The sequence below is a fragment of the Euleptes europaea genome, chromosome 6 (assembly GCF_029931775.1).
Source record: "Euleptes europaea isolate rEulEur1 chromosome 6, rEulEur1.hap1, whole genome shotgun sequence".
NCBI lineage: Eukaryota > Metazoa > Chordata > Lepidosauria > Squamata > Sphaerodactylidae > Euleptes > Euleptes europaea.
Genome location: NC_079317.1, coordinates 87,231,490 through 87,256,364, shown reverse-complemented (window position 1 = coordinate 87,256,364; position 24,875 = coordinate 87,231,490). Strand labels below are relative to the sequence as shown.

General features: G+C 40.5%; 1 protein-coding gene across 10 annotated transcripts in view; it reads left to right on the top strand.

Annotated features, from left to right (window-relative positions):
* SOX6 (SRY-box transcription factor 6) overlaps positions 1-24,875 on the top strand; it is a 539,429-nt gene that overhangs the window by 493,030 nt on the left and 21,524 nt on the right. For all 10 annotated transcript variants that reach the window (XM_056851453.1, XM_056851454.1, XM_056851452.1 and 7 more), the window contains one exon: positions 7,673-7,781. In XM_056851453.1, the coding sequence (XP_056707431.1) occupies positions 7,673-7,781 (109 nt within the window). The remainder of the gene's footprint in view (positions 1-7,672; positions 7,782-24,875) is intronic.

Genomic DNA, 24,875 nt, shown 5'->3' with positions numbered 1-24,875 from the left:
GGTTTTTATATCCTGCTTTTTTCTACTATAAGGAGTCTCAAAGTGGCTTATAATCATCTCCCCCCCCCCAACAGACTAGCCCAAGGTCACCCAGCAGGCTTCATGCTGAGGAGTGGGGAATCAAACCTGGTTCTTCAGATGAGAGTCTGTTGCCCATGTGGAGGAGCAGGAAATCAAACCCAGTTCTACAGGTTAGAGTCCACCACTCTTAACCATTGCACTACTAGCTGGCTTGCCATGCTAGTGGAGGGGGGACTGGGGGGGTGAAAAAGAGATAGAGGAATACTGTGAGAGAAAGGGCTGAGGAGGAGGAGGAGAGAGAGGAAGATTGAGAAAAGGAAGAGAGTCTGAGGAAAGAGGTGCGGGAAAGGCAAGGAAACAAAGGTGGAGGGGATGAGATGACCTCTCCTCCATCAGTTCTCTGGGTCCTCACATGTATTTATAAATTGGCCATGCCAACACTGTAGGTGCAACACTCCAAAGAAATAAAAGACTTTCCACTATCTAAAAAAGTAAAATACTTTTTTTGCATTGACATCTCTTGTTAAAACTTTGTCCATGATAATAAATGAGTCCATAGATAAAATAATTTCAATTACATCTCACCTCATCTAGTACAATAATCCTTTGACTTAATGTTTAATTAATCTTTGTGTTCCTGGGTTATTATCAAAGCTTCGAAACAGAGGCCAATTAATTATTCTAATAACCTCTGACACAAAGAAAGGGGAAGTTTTGCAACACACAACTTGCCCTTTACAGGAAGAATGGGGCACTTGTAAATGTTCCAGAGCATTCTTTCTGGTTTGTTAGACAGGCTAGATTGGGAGGGGAGTTAGTAAAGAGAATCCAGCACAGTTTCATTGCCATATATCCTCTAAGTCAGTTTCTTAGGATCCTTCACTGATTTAGGATATACTCACACAGTGGTTGCTAGATTTTGTGGCGCTGTGTGCAGAGAATATGCAAACTCTTTTCTAAAAAAACTTTCTCTTGGTCTAGTTGAAAATAGCCTTTTCCTGTTTATTATATCCTGTACTTGAACAGAGGAAATTACAAGTAACAAATAAGCCACTAAAATATTGAGAGACAGTGTGTGTGTGTGTGTGTGTGTGTGTGTTTAGTATCAAACAATGTAACAGTAACATATTACGTGCGCAAAGACAGAATGCTGGAATTATTTGCACACTTTGCAACTGGAACATTGTCCTCGGATTAACAGCCCTATAGGCATTTGCTCTGTGGGTTCTGTAAATGACCCACATTAATAGAAAATCTCAAAACTGGATCTTTAAATAAATGTTGTTAACTGCATTTAAGCTACACTCTTGAAATAGAGGATATTACATCACTGTCCAGCTATGCCTACTTAAACAAAATGTATTTGTTTGCAAAGATTAGGGGGAAGAAGAAAGCCCTTCCACACAATGATCAGCATGTATGCCATTTTTCCAACTTCAACCCCTGCATACATTTCAGATTTAGGGGAAAAAAACAGCATGTTGAAATAATTTGAGGAATGGTTATAGTCAGTCTGATCAGTCTTAGTAATCCAAAAGGGAGGGGCGCCTGGTGTATTATTACATTTCATATATTGTGTTTTTCAAGAGATGGATGCAATCAGTCTTCTTCTTTCATATGGTTTTAAGGGGAAAATGTCACACAAGAAACCCTCGGCTCGCTGGCAAGTAAACTGTTATTTAAGTACACAATCCACAGCACTACTGAAACAGTTTTGCCAAACTTGTCCAAGTATTCTTACATGCTTAAAGATGGTATAAATATCATTTATAGCCAGCCGTTTACTTCAGACTCTATGGAATGGTTTCCTGCTCCCCTGATCTAAGTGTCCCAGTTTGCATTACGGCCTTTATGGTTCCTGTTTGATGGAGTGATCAGTAAAAATTTAATGACACTATAAAATAATAAAAATGTCATTAATTTACCACGGATCTTGGATGCAGCGGTTGTAAAGTTACATTAATAAACAGAATATTTTTTACAACAAAAAGCATTGTTACGTGGGAACGAATAAATAACACACATAAATTTGGGAGCAATTTTACTGTTAGCCCACACATTATTATGGAATAGCCAATAAGTGTATAAAACATAGTATATAAAATTTTATGAAAATATACTGTGCCCATCAAAAATTCAGCTTTTACCTAAGTGCAGAGAAAAGCCATTATTGTGTGCTTACTATTATCATTAGTTTTCTTCCACAAGATCACAATTTTATATTTGTTCTACTCAACTGAGGTTTCCAGCAGTGTCCCCCCCCCCACACACACATTTATGGGATGCCCAGCCACCTTCCTTCAGTTGACTATACCAGTCAACCTTCTCTTCTTTACACAGAAGGAGAGACTTGATCATTCCAATCACCGAACGGAGGAGAAAGTTATTAATGTAATGCAAAGTTTAAAATAATGCTTAAGGAGTTGACTGGTTTGGCAGCTCTGGAAAGAAGAGGATAATAATCTCACAGTCCCATCTGTCATTGCTGGGGTTGCTCTACCGTCGAATATGATAACATTTGAATATGAGGGATGGCTCAGCCTTTTGGCTCGGGACATTTAATATTCATCAATGCTTACTAAAGGAGGCTTTATCATTTAAATATCTTTATTTAATATGCAACATCTACCTCATGCATCATCATTGCAAAGCACTTAGCCAACAGTCCTGTGACACAGCGAAGCAGGCTTTAATTTTTTCAATAACTTTAATGTTGCCTGCATGTTTGTGCCTGACAATGCATAAATAAGTGCCTAATCGCTGCCCCTGGTGTGCTGCCACCCTTCTACTTTTAAAAGAGCAAGGAATTGTCTTCTCTATATTGCCAAAAAAATTAGTTTTTACTCAAGAAGAGTAAAAACTCAATCCACAAGCTCAATCCACAAGGGGGGTGAAAGCGCTGAGGAGGCGGTGTGACTGGTACCGGTGTAAGGGGCATTTATGACAGTGCTGGGTGCAGCACAGCAGGGCCACGCAAAGGCCCCAGCACAGCTGCACACACCAGCGCACATGCAGTGCAGAGGCCTGTGCAGGCACCAAAGTTGGCATGCCAAACGGCGGGGCTGGCATTAGCTCCCTGAGCCCTTTTGGCATGGGAACACTCACATTTGCTGGCGCAAACTTACACTGGTGAAAATGTGGGTGCAGCCCGTTGAGCTGCATACATTGGTTCTACAGGGGTTGGGGGGAACGTCCCTGGCTGCAGCACAGCAATCCGCTTAGGAGGTGGCTCAGCTGCACCATCCCCCCCCCCCCGATTGCACTAGTAGTCTTCTGTTGCTGAGTTTTGGGGGGTTTGGTGTATACATGGAGGATTCTTACAAATGGTTTACTTTACCTATCACATATGCCTATGACTTTATGCATATAGGGGAGCAATTTGTTTTTAAACCAAAAAGCAGCAGCCAAAGTTTGTTTGTGATAAATAAGGGAATCTATCGGTTCTCATAGGTTATCCGGGCTGTGTAACCGTGGTCTTGGTATTTTCTTTCCTGACGTTTCGCCAGCAGCTGTGGCCGGCATCTTCAGAGGAATAACACTGAAGGACAGTGTCCTTCAGTGTTACTCCTCTGAAGATGCTGGCCACAGCTGCTGGCGAAACGTCAGGAAAGAAAATACCAAGACCACGGTTACACAGCCCGGATAACCTACGAGAACCAATGAACTCTGACCGTGAAAGCCTTCGACAAGGGAATCTATTTTCGTGGAAGATTACTTGCATATATGATTTTGGATGCAGTATAAATTTTGTGCGGGAGGGAGGGTGGCTTGGTATGGCCCAAGCTCATCAGATCTCAGAAGCTAAGCATGATCGGTACTTGAAAGGGAGACCACCTAGAAAGGCTCTGCAGAGGAAGGAAATGGCAGACCACCTCTGCTTCTAACTTGTCTTGAAAGCCCTTTGCTGGGGTCACCAGAAGTTGGCTGCAATTTGGCAGCACTTCCCATGCACATACATTTTGTGCATGTGTACATTTTTTCAGAATTCAGTATATGTTATACATAGATAGATGTGTGCTGGTGTGTGTGTGTCTTTTAGATATGAATATAACTAATAGGGTGAATGCTTGAAGGCAATATGCATAATGATGTATATTTTCCATACAGATATTTACTCATATATTCAGGACCCAAAGATAATAGCTCAGGGCAGACTGGTTGCTTGGGCCACTCATAATCATCCCATCCCATATATAGAGTTGTTTTAAAAAATCTAAAACAACAGAAATAGGCCATATCATGGTGATGTGCTGGTAGCCTCAACTGGCCCCCCAAATCCTCAGACCCTAGTAAAACATGTTGGATCCCTCCATGCTTGAGCCCTATATATTTTTCTGTTAGTAAATTGTCCAGTTGTGTCCCTTTACAAGACTTTGCTTAATTTACTTTATTTGCTCTTGAAATTCTCTTGTTTCTATTTACCCCAAATATTGTGCTTTTTTCCTCGTTATTGCTTTTCTATAAAATACTAGCAGCCATTGCTATGAAAGTTTTAAGTACAGACATGAAATGATATTAAATATGATGATGATGTGTGTGTATACACACAGAGAATTGGTGCAGTAGTAAATATATTTCAAATGACTGGGTAACTAAAGGTTATTAAAGAATCACAAAGATGCTTCAAGTCTTTTAAATATTATTACCTTGCTTGCTTCTCTTTCCTTACTGTTCTTGTACCTTATCATGTAATTTTCCCTTTTCTCTTTCAGTGTCAAAATATTGATATTCTTTCAGAAACTTTCTTTTTAACACAGAATATTTCCTGGAGAAAATCAAAGAGAATGAATGACTAGCAGGATACTTCAAATGTGCATATTGATACATAGCAGGTTCTGTTGATTTTTTAAAAAAGCAGAATGCTTTCCCCCCCTTTTTTCTTAAACACACTTACGTACTCCTGCCACAGAGATTGCAGGTGTCATATTAACACTCCTTAAGAAAAGACATTAAATGCAAAAATTTGAAAAAAAATAGAAACACTGTGAATAAAATGCTAATTGTATCCATAGTGTTTTGAGTGCTACAACTTTGTAAAAATCACTCTCTCACATTTTAAACATGGGTGAGTTTGGGGAAAAGTTATTCCTCTCCATTACCAGATAGGATACATCCTGATAGTATGCTATTGTTGTTGGATATTGTTGGGTACTTCAACAGAATATTGAATTTGCTTGCCTCTTTATAGTTAAACTCAGTGCTCGGTATTTCATGATTTTTGCACACTTAAGTTGTATTATTGGCAGCTACCCAGTAGAGGAAATTTAAAAAGAGCTCAGCAGTGTAAAAATGAACTGTGAAATTAAAAGATCAGATCTATCTATCTATCTATCTATCTATCTATCTATCTATCTATCTATCTATCTATCTATCTATCTATCTATCTATGTATGTTTCAAGAAACTTTTAACAATTGTCATAGTATCTTAGATTGCACAGTGAAAATATTTATGTTCTCTCTGCATTTCAGTGTTTACATTTTGCAAAATTTACTATGGAGTTTAAAATGCATACTAGCTTGCAAACACAAAATAATTAAAAATAGATTATGGAGAAAGTGGTGAAGTAAAATAATTGTGTATAAGTTTGTGGGGATTGTTTGTCGTTGTTTTTTGCAGTCATTTAAGCATATCTATATACAAGAATCCAACAGCTTTCTGCACAGTTTTGTAAAATAAAATTAATTAGGAAACTATGATCCCCCCCCCCCGGGCGTAAACCATCAGAGTAGAATAGCACAAACATACTAGGTTTGAGCAAAGAGTCAGAGCTCCTCTTAGAGTAATCACAGACTTGGCTTTCAAGAGCAGTTCCAAGTTCCTTAGATATTTTGGGGGAGGAAACACATACTAGTTTTTTTCCGCTTCTAGTGCCTAATATGCTCAGTACAGAACTAGGTCATTGAACAATGGAGTGAACAGCAATCAGCACTCTTCTGCTGCATAATGCATCAAGTATAACATACTGAAACTGTTCACAAAACAGAAAGCTAATTTTTCATGTCTGTAAATTCAAGATGACATGACATTTGATACAGTGGTTTCATAGCAATGAACAACAATGCTTTGTTCATTCACAATTGCAACACAATGCCCAGTGAGTGTTAAGATGTATCAACAGGGCAGGAGGGAAAACACATTGTGTTTTTCCCCCTGTGATTGTAATAAATTAAAGATAACCGTTTAACAGTTTGCCACAGATACAGAGTACCACTGGGGCTCCCACTGGAGAGAATATTGTGATGCCCACATTGTTGCAAGGCTTGCTAGTGTGTTGAGGAAATGACTGGCACATAAATTGCTTCTTGATTATTGTTTTAGTGGTCTTGATGCAGATTTACCATGCAAGTTTCCATCAAAATCATTGTGTTTGTCTAGGAAGAAGGCACTGTTCTTTCTTATTCTTGCTCTCTTTTTTAAAATTCCCATTGAGGTTCAGTTCAAATTCCTAGACAAAATAATACTGCCATTTCTATCATCTACTATTCCTTCTTTGAAATACTTGTCTTTGAAACCCTCTTGCATAAAATTCAGAATTGTGTTTTCTCAGGGGTTCAAATGCAAACGCATATCTTGAAGAGAATAGTGTTGCAGGTCCTAGCGCTAGTGATGCTTTTCCTGTTAAATTAACTGCCAGTGTTAATTGAAACTACTCTTGAAGTTCTGAATTCTAGTATTGCTCAATGCCAACATCCCTCCATTCACTTAACAAATATTATTGAAATATTTATTGTTCCTTATTGCTCAAATGTGATTCTTGGAGTGTCTATCCTAGTCCTTCATTTTCATATCACAGATATTGTTTCGCTTTGTGCTAACTTAAGCTGGTATGAGGTGTTTAAAGGTCAGTTTAAATGCCTGGTGATAATCAATTTCCTTTTACAACACATTGAGATGAATAAGCATGTCAAAATATAGTGTGTGTATTTTTATTCCCTGCCCTGGAGAGCTGGTGAACTTAAGAAGTCCAGAGGCTAATATGTAAGCATCAGTTTGTACATTAATGTTAATGATGAGGTTTCCATACTGCTCTGGTTATGCCTATGTTGGGGAGACAGTATGGGAGGGGCATATGATAGGATTACTTTACCGTGTTATATCAGCTCTCCCTGGGTCAACAGTTTTGATGTGGAACATAACACATTATATCCTCCTTCCTCATTGTCTCCACATAACTTAAGCAGCCACGTCTAAGAGGGAAACCATGAAGGTAAGGTAATAATTTTTCATATACAGCTTATTCAGGAGAGATGTTTTCCTGAAAATATGGGCCCTGCAGGTGTTTTCTGCAGGTGCTTTGAATAATTGAAAATTAGGTCTCATATTATAAATTCCAAACTGATGCTTACAATTAAAATGTGCTTTATTCATATTTTTTTAAAACCCACAGCTAGTGTTTCTTCTAATAGTAACATATAGTTTAGCACTAAAAGTGGTGTTCATAGACAATTTGCAGAACAAACAAATGAATTAGTTTATGGCTTGTGACCCACAAAAGATGGATAGGTTAGGGAGGGAAGAAGTAGTCAAGGACTGACAAATCAGTAGTGAGGGTAGGAAGAGGGGCAACAGAAGTTCAGGTAGTATACAGATTAATGTCCTGAAGTCTAAAAGCATGAGTAGACAAGTGTTGTTGTTTTTCTCTTTAGCAGGAAAGAACACATTTTGAAAACATAGGCCCACAGTTATCAGGGAAGCCCAATGAAGATGGAAAACTGGGCCCAGGAGTCATTGACCTTACAAGGCCAGAAGATGCCGAGGGTGAGTTCCTGTAATCAATCCATTAAGTCAGTAAGCATTGCTTTCCATAAGCATTTTAACGTTGGATGCTTCATGGTGTCTTAGATAAGCATTGTATAATCATGTCCTCATGCATAGCTTTGAGGCTTTTTGCATGGATTTCTATGCCATCTACAGTCAAGAACAAGTCATAGTTTTAAAATTGTGTGATGCAATATGAATTCTCCATTATTTATGGCCTGTTTCATTTCTTTTCATAAAGCTCTTTCTGTCAGTTTGTATATTATCTTAGATGACTGATACATGGTGCATTTAACTGCTCACACAAATAGTATAATGTTGGACAAGAGGACTCACAGATTGGGTTCTATGGACAGAAGCTCCTGGTTTTGGAACAGCCCAAACTCATGGGAGCTGATTAGTGATGTTATGAGCACATCTTCCTGCTTTGTTACAGTGTTCACACAAGCAGTTAAATATGTATATCAGTTTCCTCAGGTAATGGGAAGTGATCACCTACAGCCTACAGCATTACTGTCTCTCCATTGTTACAGAGTTGAGTGGTTACAGACTGGTGGTATGACCAGATATCACTTCTCCACACAATTTTATTTATTTAGTTAGTTTTTTGATAGCCTGCCTTTCTCACTGAGGCTCAAGGAAGTTTACAGAGCAAAAGAAGAGGAAAAAATGTAATCATACATCGTAGGACATCCAATGAAAAATGCACAAGGACTAGGAATACAACTTTCAGAAAACAATATAAGTAACAATGAGAATAGCAAACTGCCTAAGTTAAGGTATAGAATATAGAATTACAAAGTATAAAACAGTGTTGTAAAAGCCAGATGTTACCTCCAATAATAGATACTAATAACAATTATCATCACAGCATCCTACAGACCTATGACCATATGAAGGTTGCTTGTGGAATGTTCTGATTTCATTATAACAATGCTCTCCTGAACATTCCTGTTTTACACATTTTGTGGAATGATATAACTGTGGGGGCCTTCCTGACTTCCTCAAGTTGGATGTTCCACAAGGTAGGAGCCACTACAGAGAATGTACATGAACAGGCATCTGCTGATCTTACCCATTTACTGGGAGGAAGTGCCAGTTGTATTGGCTAGGTGATAAGATGAACACTCCGAGGCTCAATTTGGAAAGTGTCTGGTAATTACAAATGACAGCAGAAAATCTCTAGGAATATTTTTTTTGGTACAGCTCTAAATGAGGTCACAATTGCTGAATTCTTTTCGAATCCCTACAGATAGATAGTCTTATACCCAGCAGTGGTGGATGGTAATCCAGTGCAGAAAAGGATAACTCTTTCTCACTCTCCTCTCTTCTTCAGCACTGATGCATTCAAGGTGTTAAGGAGCATGGAAGATGTAGTCCCATGACATCAGAGTTCCTGGGGGAAAGAAATTGCTTCTGGAGTGGGGGTTGGAAGGAGTGAGCACATAAGGTATTTAGGGGTGTGCGTCAGATAAAGCTGAGATGGGAAAAAAAAAACCTTTTTGGTATTTTTCAGGGGTCTTTTAACCCAAAAAATGGCGGCAATAAAAGGGAACTCCTGAATAATGCCAAATTTATTCGGCATCATTCGAGGCTACTATCGCCCTGCCAGCATTTTTTAACCCCCTCCTTCACTTACCTGCTGGCTGGGGCTGCTGCTGGCTCCGAAGTCCACATAGAGCTTGGAGGTGGTGGTGACACAGGCAGAACTGAAGGATGAGCTTGCTCCAAGCGAGCCTAGGCTTCAGTTCTTCATTGCTGCCATGGAATTTTTCAAAACTCAAACCCAAAAAATGGTGCACAGCCCTAAAGGTATCTGCTATAGCAGCAGTGAGCTAAAGGGGTGAGAGAGGAGTTATTCTCTGGCTTAGTTTTCATCATTTTGGGTTTTAATCTATCAGGGCAGTAATTTTTGTCTTACATTAAAGGCAAAGCAAGTTGCCAAGGTTCATATCTTACATCAAGGAATTACGAACTTTGGATATAATGTAAGAGTTTGCATTGATTTCCACAGCTGAAGAATGCATGCTGCAATGTTTATTTTCATTAGTTGCTTGGATTGATCAGGTGAAAACAATACAATTAATCAGCTAAAGGTTTTAAATTGTGGAAGTCCCATTAAAATAGGTTGTATTCTTGATGAGTGAATAAATAGGTCATCTTCCATGTTAAGACTTGCACCTTCTTTTATCTTTTGAACACTATGATAAATGCATATCCTATTGATATCCCTATGGACTGTACTTAGTACACAATGAATAGAATAAAACTTCGAAGTATTGATGTTCTGGAAGGAAGTTACTTTAGTCTTCCCTGGATTCACATATTTCCCTCCTATCTTTTCACTTTTTACATTTCCTTCACATGTGATGCTTCATGATTGTAGTGATAGGCCATCCTATAGCTAGATAATACAATTATGAAACTGTGTGCTATATAAACCTTGGCAGCCATATTGTGCTTAGGGAGGCCATGTTTCTTGCTTTGGCGGGAGACCTCCCACCTCCTGCCAGTTCTGCCCACTGCTGCTTAATTGAGTGGTGGTGGGTGGAATGGTGGGGAAATGTGGGGCATTAGAAGCACACAGCTGCCATCTCATTTTGGCATGACCCAGAAGGGACATCATCATGGTGGGTGATGCTCTAGCATTCATTCAAAACACTATGGGTAAACCATATGGGTAAACATTGCTGGTGACACAGTGACATCACTTCCAGTGCGACCCAAGAGTGAAACCATCATGTAAGGGTGACACTGTAGCATTCACCCCAAAACTCTATGGGTAAACCATAGAGTTTGGGGTGACTGCTACAGTGTCACCCTTCCATGATGATTTCACTCCTGGGGCACACTGGAAGTGATGTCACTGTGTCACCAGCAATGTCATGATGTTGCTAGTAAGGGCCCCTCTTCAATGGTAAATCTCCCAGCAATAATTGTCCTCCAACCAAAGATGCCACAAAGTCACTTTCCCTCTGAAGCCTGTGTTACAGGTATGACAGAATGTAGGTATGAATGAGTTCAAATTACTTGGCTTAATGCTAGCAGCATATTTAATGTTACTGAAATGAAGGAAGCTGGATGGACTTCTCTTTATCTTTGAAGAGATACATTAAAAATGAAAGCAGTTTGGATAGCCCACAAAATAAATATAGAACTACTATTTAGAAAGGCCCTTACTCATAAACATGAATTCAAGATCTTTTCTAGATTGCAATGAAAAAAACTGTGTGCAAATGGTTTTTCATCTGTACATTTAAATACCTGTGAAGAACCCATGATTTGCCTGGCAACTGGGCAAGCAGAAGTAGGGTTGTCAAGGGTTGGGTGCCTTTGAAGAACCCTTTAAGGGAGGATAATGCAGTGCCCTATACTGAATAGAGGCAGGCGCTAGCTGGATGGTTGGTACCAGCATCCACTTGCTGATGCTGCTAAACTCCCTCTATCTGGTGCTTAACCATTGGATTTTAAACACTGGGCCCACACAACTTCAGATGGGGCTGGACAAAAACACCAGGGAAGAGGAGGATGGATAGTCTGAGAACAGGTGGAGGATGTGGAACCCAGAAGGAGGAGGGAGATAAAAGGGAAAGGAGAGAGGCAAGAAGGGTGGTGGGCAATCATAATAGGCTGGAGAGAGAGGCTCGGGAGAGTGAGAGAGTTAGGTGAGTGAGGAAGAAAAGCAAGGAAGGGGAAAGACATTGACTCAACCTAAAGAAAATGTGGGCGGTAGAGAAGAAGCCAATGAATTCTAAAACTCAGGGCAACTTTGAGGATTCTGGATGCCTGGTGGAATCACGAGAGCATCACTACCATTAGCAAGGCTTGGATGATATAACCATGAGCTGCTTGTATGATTGAACTGCCAATAAACCCTCATTAGGAATGCCCCCTCTGAAACTTTCATTTGTGTTTCTAAGTGATAAAATGGGGCTTTTATGTGCCATGCTAGTATCACAGTACTTTAGAATTGGTTTGTTGTAGAGCACTGCAGACTCATTAGTGCTTTAGCATCCTAGAGAAGTGCGCTTTGTTCTTTTCTTAATTTTGTTCAAAGATATCACTTAATTTCCTATTTTTTGTAATGGATGTAGTAGTGGTGCTTACACTATTGGTGCTTACATTATTCATGTGGACACACACACACACACACGTTGGCCCTATGCATGTTATTGGAAAGCCTGAAAAAGCATGGTAAAACCAGTCAATGCGTGGAAGTTTGGAGAGCAAGAATTATTCTGTACCTTCTAGAATATGAAGGTCTGCAAAAAGCTATATGGCTTATTAATGCCTCTCCTTTCTTTTTAGATAATGTTTTAAAAGTGAAGTGGCTCAGGAGAAATTCTGAATCTCAGTTCAGCTAGCTCTTCTGAAAGAAACTGTTAGAGTATTGTGGTCACAAACTGCTTGAAATCTATGTTAAAGCTTGAACTGGAACAGTTCTCTTAGGCAGAATTGCCTAGATTGTTAATGGCCTTTAATATACAATGGTATATTTTTAGGCATGCCAGCAGTACTTTGGCGGTCAACTGGAGTTCACACATTTTTATAAACAAAAGTTACAATATTGTAAGTAATGATGGACAATCTATTTGTCTCTACTCTGGTTTTGTGTCAGAAATTTGGATGGATTTCATAGATGTAGACAGAAGATTTAAAAATATAGTCTTTGGTCAATGTATACCATGTTAATTAACACAAATTAAATATACTTACACCTTATAGAGGTGACCTTACAGTAGAAAATGTTGTTTGCGACTTTTATCATTTGTTAATATCTTTTAGCCTTCTGCCAATATACATTAAAAATAGTCCTAAGAATTAGCACTTCTAGCATCTACAGAGGTAAAATGACTTAATTTTCTCCTCAGAAATGTGAACATGTTAAATTCAAATTTGGCATGCATTCTGTGGTTCTATAATTGTCTCTCCAATATGAGCTGCATACAAACAAGTTTGAACACAACCTGTACTTTACCATTAAAAAAACAGGTTGCTGTTTAGAGATCACAAAATATTAATTCATGTGGACTGTTTTTCTAAAATGTCTAAACTGCCCCTAAGCTTAAGCTGTGAAGTTCAACTCTGTGAAAATTCACTTAATTTCCTGGGAGCATGCAATCAAAGTGTGCTAACAGGAGTTTGCAGTTTTTGTTTTGTTTTGCATAGGACTGGCACTAGAGGTGCTACTGGGAGGGAATTTTTCATGGAAGTTTCGAGAAGAAGTTTCTGAAGGAGTCACAAAGACTATCTGTAACTGAGTGTTTTATTTTTGTAGAGATACTTCACCTCCGCCCTGCGCCAAAAATCCGTGCAACTCGCATAAGGTTGCATGGATTTTTGGCGCCAGGCAGAGGTTTTGGTGGGGCCGAAACCTCCTTAGGAGGCAGCGCCGCTGTGTTGCCTCCTAAGCCCGGCGCAGGCATTCCCCTCGGCAATGCACCATCAGGGTAGGAAACTGCACAGTAACTTTAACAGCTTTAAGCAACAAATTATTCATTATGGAAGAAAACCAGGAAGGTAGGAAGGGCTCTCTTGTATTTGCCATTGTCTGAAAGAGGTAGACTGCTTGCTGTGGATTGTTAGTAAGGGTCATGGGGGAAAGGAGGCCAATAGTGTAATTCCCATGTATAGATTTATTTGCTTCATTTATACCCCACCTTTCTTTCAAATGGGGACCCCAAGTGGCTAGCGTTGTTCTCCTCTACTCCGTTTCATCTTTATGTCAGCCCTGTGAGGTAGGTTAAGCTGAGAGTATGCGGCTGGCCCAAAGTCACTAAGAGAACCTCCACAGAAGAGTGGGGATTTGAACCTGGGTCTCCCAGCTCATAGTCTGAGTACTCAGACCATGACACTTCACTGGCTCTGTGGTCTATGTAAGGTATGGCCTCATTTTGAACAATGTGTACTGTTCTGGTGGCCACGTCCCAAACAGGATATTTCAGAAAAAGTACAGAAGAGGGGCTGATTAAGAGGCTTGAGCACCTTCCCTGTGGGAAATGCTAAAGATGGTGGCACTGTTCATTTTAGGCAGTAGCTGACTATAGGGGGGATGACAGAAGACTGTACAGTTATACATAGGGTGGAGAAAATGAATAGGGAGAAGATTGTTTTTAACCTTCTCATAATACTAGAACTTGGAGGCATCCATGACGATGAGGGGCATTAGATTCAGGACAGAGAAAAGGAAGCACTACTTTATTCATTGAGTAATTAAATTGTAGATTTCACTGCCTATTGATGTAATAGTGGCCTTGAGCATAGGTGGATTTAAAAAGGGGTTAGTTTTCTCCTGCAGTAATACCTGAAAGCCAGAGAGGTTTAAAATACTTAAGAATTTCAACATATGTAAGTATTAAGAAAGATATAGCTTTAAAAATGCTTTGCCATTGATTTCAGCTGAACAGTGATGAGTTCCTTTTGCTAAGAAAAGTTAAGGTGGTTTCTGCATGAAAGAAACTTATTAGTTACTTTTGGGTGCAAATTGAATGAAAGAGTTGTCTTTAACATTTTCATTCAATCTAAGTAAGAAGATGCAGGCAGCATCCTTCGAAGTGCTTGCACAGGGGGAAAGTGACAGCAGGTCATTGGTCGGCTAAGCATCCGAATTGCTAAAGTGTTAATCTTTTTATGGGAGGTGCATCCAAAACTTGGATAGATCATTCTTATCTTAGACAATATGCTTTGCTCGCTTCTGCTGCGGTGGGGAAAAATATGTAAGTGGCCTACATATGTAATAAAAACATGAAGCTAAGGACAATTTGAGGAGCCCTGTGGCGCAGAGTGGTAAGCTGTAGTACTGCAGTCCAAGCTCTGCTCATGACCTGAGTTTGATCCCAACGGAAGTTGGTTTCAGGTAGCCAGCTCAAGGTTGACTCAGCCTTCCATCCTTCTGAGGTTGGTAAAATGAGTACCCAGCTTGCTGGGGGTAAAGGGAAGATGACTGGGGAAGGCACTGGCAAACCACCCCATAAACAAAGTCTACCTAGTAAACGTCGGGATGTGATGTCACCCCATGGGTCAGGAATGACCCGGTGCTTGCACAGGGCACCTTTACCTTTACCTTTTTAAGGACAATGAATGAATGTACTTTAGAAAACACCAGGAAAATGCTTTTTTGTTGTTGTTGTCTTTGGCATTGTGTGTGTGCTGTCAAGTCACAGCTGACTTATGGCAACCCCATAGGGTTTTCAATTAGTATATATATGTTAAATTCCCTACAGCTCCGGCTCTCCATAAGCACCTGTAAGCACGATACCAGTTTTGCAAGTAGACGGAGTCTATAGCTGTGCAGCTCAAGTGAAGGCTACATTCCCCAAGCACAGCCAAACTACAGTTGAAAGAGAGCAGTCAGCAAATCTCCCCAAGGAAGAAGATGTAACATTAAAACCTGCGATCAATCAATTGAAGCATTTTTAGAAATTGCTGCTTTGTCAGGATGTAGAGTCCTCAAGGAACATCGCTCTACTAGTATACCTTGCTGGTACAGCAGAGACATGTATTGGCATTAAAATTGTAAGGCTTCAAGGCAGAGCCGTTGTCCTTAAGAAACTCTTCAGATCTTAGCTAAGGAGCAGGAACCCCTACCCATGACTTACCTGGGGCTGTGAATTGCAGCATGGGGCAGGAAGTGGGGCACAAAGAGGAGCTCTTACAGGAGCTCCAGACGGCAGCAATTAGGCAGGGGCTGGACACCTTGCTTGATGGGTGCTTCTGGCTGTCCTCAGGGCAGCAGGCAGAAGGGGTAGGGGGCCATGCACACCTCTGAAATGAAGCTCATCACATTGGCACACCCTCTTTTAAGGCCAGGTGTCACCAAGGCTGTGCCCTCTTTCCGGCGGCAGCTCTCCTGCCCACCCTCCCCTTGTTGCAATTATTATTATTTCCTGGATATTGCTATAATACTATTTAGTGATACTTCTGTATGTAGTTTTTTGCTTCTACTTTGTCACAGCAACGTTGGCGGTTTGGGCATAGGGATGGATCCCATTAGGGGAGGTTGTGCCTGCATGCATGCTTCCCTCATTGGGGACCCAATTGGGGACGGGGTCATATTGCGCGACAGGTGGGTTACCCGATATGAGGATCCATCCCCATGCTGCGCCAGTGATCCTGCAATTGTAGGCAATAAAATGCTGTGGCCTAATTTTTCCCCAACACAGGCTATGTGTGGTTCATCCTCCTTAAAGCTGCCTCCCCGACTGGTCCCTGAGGCCACAATTGGGCAGTCTTCAGGCTTGTATCAGGATTTAAAAGCTTAGCTGAATGCAGTTTCTGGTTGGGTAGGGTTACCTGGAAATTTTGGGGGTGGAAATCTTCAAAAAAAGGCAATGGCTGGGGGACGGCCGTTTCAAGAAAATTTCTTCAGCCCCAATTCATTCAACCTTACAGTGTTATATATCATGCATTCAAGTTAGCTGGTTCCCGTAGGATACTCCCAAGTGTAAAGGCTAAGCTACTTGTGGTCCTGCTGCTCCAGGCTATTCACTAAGAGGTCATCTTTGGTTGCTGGAAAGTTAGGAACCCCCCTTGCAAAACCTAGAAATTGCCTCCTAGGTGACTACATGGACTTAGTAGCCCTGGTTTTTAGTATATTCCGGAGGAGCTTTTTAAAATCAAAATAATATACTGGATTTTCTCTCCTCAGTTTCTGGGCCAAGCTAGTACTTGTGATGCAAGAAGCCTCTTCCTTGTTTTGCAAAGGAGCTCAGCTTTTTGTGTCTTATCAAGACCAAGGTTGGTGAACTGTGTTTGCTCTGAGTGTGGTTTGCCATTCCATTGAAGCTGAGTCATAAACAGGAAAGTATCCTTAGGTGTTTGTAAAATCTGCAATAGCGTTCAGCTGTCCTAAGACAAAAATAGCTGGGAAACTTTTTTTGTGTGGCGTTTGAAAGTTATGAAGCTCGCTGATGGTCAATGAGTTCAAAGGATGCTGTCCTTATGCCCCAGAATCAAATGAACCCACAAAAATCTTGAAAACCAGGCACCACCACTATTGGTGGTGCCATCATCCAGGTAAGATCAACTAAGGCCAGACCTTTTCATTTATGGATACTGGAATCAGTTTTCTGAGGAGGTGGGGAAAAGATACTTTATACAAAATCTCCAGGATAACAGGGCACCCACTCTTTCTTTCTTTCTTTCTTTCTTTCTTTCTTTCTTTCTTTCTTTCTTTCTTTCTTTCTTTCTTTCTTTCTTTCTTTCTTTCTTTCTTTCTTTCTTTCTTTCTTTCTTTCTTTCTTTCTTTCTTTCTTTCTTTCTTTCTTTCTGTGTATAAAGAAGGGGCTCAAATCTTTGTCCTTAGAACATTTAACGGTTTACTGTCTGTTAACAGAAAAGCTCATAGTTCACAAAACAATCCCTAAAAATCTACTGATTTTGCTATAGGGCACTTTTTTGTCCCAGCCAGTATTTTATACGTTTTACGGACCAGGTGTTTCAGTCACTCAATATGCAAAAGAGGAAGTAAAATCAATTCAAAGGAAGCATTTCATTTCATGTGAAAGTAAGTATTTAGGCTTTGGGTGTTGTGAAACAGACTGACCTGCCACCGCAGACACAGATTTTGGGAGATATTTTGCTATCCCAATATACATTGTAATAAATATGCCCCAAAGTATAATGTTGGGATGTTGTCCACATATATTCCAAAGAGTTAGGTTTTTGTTTTCAGCTGGCTTTTAGTTTTTTTTCTTTATAGCTAGGTTAATCTGTTGTTATAGTGATATATGTATGAGTCATGTTGATTGTTATATTTATCAGTAATCATTAACAATACTTGCAAGCCCTGGTTCAGATTAAACAAATGGGAAGGAGAGAGTAGGTGTTTGCCGGCAAATTTTTGCACATCTTTGTTTGTACCAGTGGCTAGTTCGGGAGGTTGCCTTGGCAGTTCAGGTCTGTGATGGGGAACAAGCAACCTGATGTCCCGTACAACCGTGGCCAGTTGCTTTGTCCTTCATTCATACAAATTCAAGATAAAAATTATGAAAATAAATCATGTAATCATGAAATATTTAAAATTATGACATTGTAAAATATGAAATTGCAATTATAAAATTATAAAAATATGAAATTATCTCTTGTTTTTAAAAATGTTTTAATCAGGAACAGCCAAATTTTAAGCTGGTGTTTTCTGTGATATAGGATCTTTTTTTAAAATTAATCTTTATTAAAAACAGTCATAGACCAGCGCAGCTCTTCACAATGTACCACTAAAACCCTTAGTATTAAGCTCTACCCACAGGTTTATACAAATAGTTAAAAAAGTTGTTTGCACTCTTTGCAAACTATATATACTACCCTTTAAAGTTATTGGCCTACCGATGTTCTCAGCAGCGTCTGATGGATTCTACAGGCCGCTGCACAAAACGTAGCCGTTCCTACTGTAACCGGTGGATTTTTGTCTATGAGCAACATTTTAGTATGCTCCTGACCTGAACGGCTGGAATGCCGACTAAGCCAGGGGGAGATAAACTTAGAATGAACATCTTGATATAGTGGACAGCACAGTAGAACATGCTCCGTTGTTTCAATTTCCTTTAGAGCACAGGGTCATACCCTATCCTCCAGGGGAACTGCTCTGTGATATAAGATTAGTTTGTTTTTTCCATGGATAATGTGGGCTTTAAAGAAATGAAAGCTTACTTTGAATTGTGCTGTCCAGTTTGTGTGCCTTGAATTCTAGTTACCAGTGTAGCTTGCTGCTCCTCTCAGAGGTTTGCTGGATATGCTGCAGACCCATTGCCCAGCTGTGACCTGACAGCTCAGCATGTAAGGTGTCCTAGTTTTTATTAATTCAAACTTATTCCTGGTATTCTCTGAAACCCTGCAAAATCTTTTAAGTAAGGAGACGATAAGCCTTTCTTCAAGTGATAGGTTATATCCAAATGATGTAGATGTTAGTAAGCATTCTTACATTACCCAGAAGTAGGGAAAGGTGTTTGAATGGCTTGTACTTGCCTTTGTGTAAGAGATAAACTTGCTGTCAGTACTATGAATGTCACGGTTCAAGTAATGTACCAGCAGCTAACTTCCACATGCAAAAACAATTCCTTATTAAAGAAAAGGAAAAAAAAAGCAAGCCTTTTGACCTGTCAGAGAAGGAGAGAAGGAGAGGTTGAATAAAACAAACTTGTGTTTTGTGCAAGCCATCAAACCTGGCAGCTTGCCAACAGAATCCAAAACTGTGAGGTAACTTGTTTAACACCCTCCTTTGCAGAGGTGTAAACAGCAGGAAGTACATACATGACTTCTGCTTCTGTGATAGAGTTTTAGAAAAGTTTGTCTCCTATAGCTAGTATCTGTCACACATAAATATTTGGGAGAGTTGCTCTGACAGTTGAGAGATGAAAGATGGATATAAAAAGAAAAAAAAACAGAAAACATCTGAAGACAAAGAGGACTTTGCAGAAGAATGCTGAAGCCAAGCCTTGGCAGCTTTGTTCTTCCAGTACTCTTTATTTGGCCTTTTGTACCCATCCCAGTTGGTTACAGTAGAAGTATTACTTTAAAACATTGCAGATAGAAGGACATGAGGATCCTGTATTGAGGACACACACAGCTGGTTTACTCCCACCTACATCATGCTTGAAATATGTCAGACTTTCAAAGAGATAGCGACTATATTCCTTACATTGGTCAGGATACTGGCATTTGAAAATTACAAATCCATGCAAATCTGTCATGTAAAAGGAGGGTGGGTAAAAACTCTATTGGGCAAAAACTCTATTGAAAAAAATGGCTTGTACTGTAGATTTTTTGCCCAGATACCAGAGCTTCCCGTGTTGCTGGTGACTCGATGATGTCCCTTCCAGTGCATGCTGGAAGTGATGTCACCGGTGATGTCAGCCTAGGCCTCTCCTTGCTGCCGGTGAGTCCCCTCCCCCCTCCCCTGGTTGCCAGGCAACCCTAAGTTGCACCCTTAGGGAAAGGTGGAAAAACTCATACACTTAGACCACCAGGTAGGCTTGTTGACTCTGCAAGCTGTGCCCACACCTGATCTGCTTAGCTTATTTCTGCTTAATATGATGCCTGCAGGCACTATATTTATTATTTATTTATTATTTGCACCTTTTGTACCTTTCTGTTGTTTCTACATGCTTTCTTGGGCTACAAACAATAATGCTTCTACTCCCCCATGTTAAAATTTTTAAATTGCCTTTAATATAGAGATACTTCCTCCAACTTGTCTGACGTTTGGCTAGTGGGATTCTTCTGGTGAGGGGTACAATCCCTGACCCGAATGAGATATGGAAACCATTACCGTGGGAAATATATTTTCCATTTACATCCGTGGCAATAAAAAAGACAATTAATTCAATAATTAAAACTCATGACTTCCAGTTAAATTAATCATTAAAAAACAACAAACCCATGCATATCCCTAATGGTTGAATCAAGATAGTTATGTCGAAAACAAAGTAAAAAAACTGAAAGAGGTAAGATTTCAGAGATTGTTTTGAGAGTTGCACAATGTTGTGTTACATAAAGTACCTCCCAGTCTCCTGTGGGCATCAACTGTGAAGTCTGCAGCAGGAAGTATTACAAGCCATGTAAGTGCAAAGTGCTCTTGCTGGATTATCTAGTGTGTTTTCAAAAGTGAAAATGGAAGGCTGATTCTAAAAGAACCAGAAGATGTGGAAACAGTACTTTTTGTTGTGCCTACGATAGTATTACCAATATCAGCAAAACATTCTTTTTGTTCCAGAGTTGGCATTTTTGGATGATTTTAAGGAATTCAGCTCTGATCCTCAGAATTAGTGTAAATGCTGATTATGCTTCCTTTTTGCCCTACATGCCATATGCAGAAGCAGTAGGGTTGCCAGCCTTCAGGTAGTAGCAGGAGATCTCCTGCTATTTCAACTGATCTCCAGCCGATAGAGTTCACCTGGAAAAAATGGCTGCTTTGGCAATTGGACTCTATGGGATTGAAGTCCCTCCCCTCCCCAAACCCTCCGCTCCTCAGGTTCTGCCCAGAAAACCTCCCGCTGGTGGGGAAGAGAAACCTAGCAACCCTGAGGCAACCATGGGGGGCTACAAGCCAGTGCAGAGACCATGAGGCTTGTTGAGAATTTCACTTTCTAGTATCTTCTTAGAATTTGAAAAGTGCAAAGTTTTGCACATGCTGTGTGGCATTTACAGCTAGAGGTCAGTGCGAATAGCAAATGCGACATCGGGGCAGTCATCCTCAGAGCTCATCCTTAGTAGGTCCATTACTACTAGATCAGGCTAGCCTGGGCTATCCAGGTCAGGGCTAACAAAGCAGGTAGAGGGCACTGTTGATATGGGCAATTTTATTCTGGACAGGAAGAAGGTGATCTGAAGGCAGAGGAACTGAAGATGGTTTCTTTGTCATGGACAGATCACAGATGTATGGGGATACCAAGGCCGTGTCCGCACTTACCATTTGCGGCACCGGCTTCCGTGGGCTTTCCTTGCATGTTCCCACTGCAACTCACCTGAAGGATTCCCAGGACGTCTCCAGAGCGCAGTTTCTCCGCGGTAAGAGGATCCGCTGATAAGGCGAGTTAAAAAAATAAAGCGTCCTCCACACTCGGTGCCTTAAAGTGGGAACATGCAATGCGTCCTCAATCCTGCTGCCAGCCAACCCCTGCACTCCCCCCACCTCCCTTACTAAAGCTGAACCAATCACTGTCCTTGCTTGGAGTGCCGACTGGGCATGCCTGGAAGCTTGCCGGTCTGGTGATTTTCAAGTGCAGCGGGGAAAGGAGGCGCTGTGGGAACAGGAATTTAAAAGCGGTCTGGATTCTTGTGTACTGGATGCGTGAATTTGCGAGGTAAGTTGCTGGTGCGTCAATGGGCCAAGTCTCAACAGGGTTGAGGGATCTGTTAAAATGATCCAAATGATGGATCCAAATGACTTTCTGGTTGCTCCAGAGGGCTTTCCTATTGATATGACCAATACTACTATCAATGCCCTGGTTGACTTCTGGAATGAGGAAATGACCTGGATGGTTGACATGATCACTCACAGGCACCCTCTCCCAGGTGTTAGAGCCCAGGTAGCCCATTGGTTTACCTATGGGCTGTGGGTGATGCAAAGGACAAGGAAGACAACCAGAGAGATAGTGGAGGAGGAGGAGGATGAATCCAGTCAGACATGGCTCCTTTCAAAGCCTAGTCCCTTGTGGTTATGGGAGCAAAGAAACATTACTTTCCCACCACCACTATATCTGCACAGTTAGGCCAGTGGAGTTGTTTTGGGTAGTCAAAGTCATGTTGGGATTTCAACTACAGTAGGAGGTGGACTGTTTGGTGGCCCACTAGGACCAGTTTGGTCAACATTTGGCAGATAAAATCCCTCATACCACCTTATCATGGAATAAGATGGCACCTATAGGGGCAAACATGCCAGTGTCCGGTCGGCGGTGGTGTCCAGCCACCGGTGCAGCCACACCTTCAGGGCTTTCCTGGAAGGTAAAGCCCGCATTGGCATGGGGGGGGCATTCCCAGGCACCCTTGGAGGAGGAGCTGCCATTAGGCAGCTCCCTCACCTCTTTCACCCCAGGAACGCCCCTCATGCTGCAGCCCCATTGGAACCCCATTCCTCGGAAGTTTATATTTTTAAGACGATTAAACAGAGGCTTTTAGATATTGAACTTCAAAAAATACAGCCGTCTCAACCCCCTGTCTGTTCATCAGCTATACTAAAACTTAAGAATGTTGCGGGACGTATCCCCCATTATCTATACAATCTTGATAGTCCTAGCCATCACAGAGTTTTTTCTCTTGCGCGAGTAACTGCCTTCCCATCGAAGTTGTTATATGGAAGGTTTCAAAATATTCCTAAACATGAACAGAAATGTGAATGTAGCTCCAAATCTTTGGACTCAATCGAGCACATATTGCTAGATTGCTCATTATACGCATCCGCTAGGAAGAAATTGTTAAATACTTTGATACATTCTGAATATTATCTTCCTAATAAAATAAAATGTCAAATTTTATTAAACGATACAACAGTAGAGATCACTGTGGCGGTGGCCAATTTCTTAGTCGATGTGTTAACAATGAAAAATTTGGGAAACTCTGTGTTATGATTTTATGTTTGTTTTAGCTTTTTTAGCTGATAGTTGTATTTATACTGTTTTTTCCTCTTTGTAATATTGGATATGCCATTAAAGGTTTATTGTTTGACAGTGGGGGATGTCCCCCCTTTTCTCTATTTTTATTTTTTAAGCCTTTTTTTGCCTCCCTGGCTGCCGGGAAGCCTCTGAGGAGGCAGTGGGGCTATGTCACGGAACTGGCCCCCCTTCAGAAATGGGCTGTCCGTTTACTTAGAACACCTGTATTAAAAAACGGGGCATTTCACTTGGGTTTTCAGTAGTTAATATATGAATACACATCTCTATATTCTGGCAGTGTTCTGTAATGTGCTGAGTGTAGGTGAGTGTTACCACCAAGAAAGCTACACTGTAAACTGTCATGAATTTATCAATATAGCCATTTGAGGCTTCCTTTGAGGTTCATAGAATTAAACATGTGTGATTGGTTTAATGAGGTTAAAATACCCTATTCAAATAGTGTGATATAATATCATCAGTCAATAATAAAAGGTGAAGGATGTGGCAAATATGGTGTTTTAATTTTCCCTTAATTTCCCTTAATCTAATTTCCCCTCAATCTTACTTTTGATTTCTGCCTTTCAAATGGCCAAGAACTGGATAATTCTATAGGTACTATTTTTTTTCTCAGTGTGAAAGAAAATATTCTTAAGAACAAGAGAACAAGTAAACAAAAACCAAACCTGTTTGCCGATAGAAAACAAATGTAATTCTGTGACAAGAGTAAACATGTTTCCATCAAAACCAAGCACAAGAAGCTGTACAAAATATATGCTGAAATCGAAGTGGCTAAAATTTCCTTCATTTTGCAAAGCCACGAGCCACATGCATCAGCTCGCAGCAAAGTCATTAGGTCTTTTTAAGCTCAGATGAAAAACATTAACAAATACCACAAAGGGCTTTAGTATGGCCCCTTTGTTCATTCACATATGGCCGTTTATAAGTCCTGTGCCGCTTGGGCCGTGCGTTTGTTTAAGTTGCCTCCATCAGAGCAGACCTGGAAGAACAAAAGACATCTTGAAGGATCCTAAGCAGGAAATGGTCTAATCTAAACATGGTTTGTGACACTATAAGTAGAATAGAAAGGGGAGGGATTGATTAGTCATTAATGTCCAATTGACTCCATATGGATGTTGCAATAATAAGGCCTTTTTCAGTGCAGTAGCAAAGTTTATTGAATTAGAGGTTTATGTTTCCTCAGAGCTGACCTTAGGGAATTCCCTTTCGTTCTTCTTGTTGATGTTTCAAGAGAATGGAGTCTGTAATAGAAAATGGGGGGGGGGGGAGAGAGAGAGAGAGAGACTTCAATAATGTTTTTTCAGAGTAATACAGCCAAGTGCTGATTTTTAAAATAAAAAACGTAGTACAGTTCACCTCTGCTGTGTTACGCCTTCTGTTGTTTGGATTTACTTCATGTATTTTTGCATCCATGGAAATGCAGTATTCTATAACCTGCTTAACAGATGTTAGAATGTATTAATGCCCTGTATTCTGTAAAAAATGTATTCTGTAAACCAGTTGTATATTTTTCTCAGGTTTAAACTGAAGTGCTCTTTACCCAGAAATAGTGGCTTTTAGAATCTCAGCTGAATAATATATTTTTGAAAGGTAGAATAAAGACCCCCTTGCTACAAAATACACACACTGTCTTGGTAGCAAAACTGCAGGTAGATGACTTCACTGTATCCAGGACTTCAGGAGCTCTCACCTTGTGAGCTAGTTTCCCCCCTTTTTTATCCATTTTTAGCACAGTGGGGATTGATACATAAATGTTGCACACCAGTTAATTGATGGTGTAGTATTAAGAGCTGCTTCACACTTAACGTAGTAGTTGTGTTTGCTGTAACGGTGCTGTTTTTAACCAATGTTTCCTGCAGGAAAAATGAAAAGTGTGAAGGGAAGACACATGTTCCTAAATACACATGAGGCATGCTTCAGGAAGCTGTGGCCAATCAGCACTCTTCGGTGCATACACTCAGGTGTTTAGAGATGCACATTTGCTCTTCAT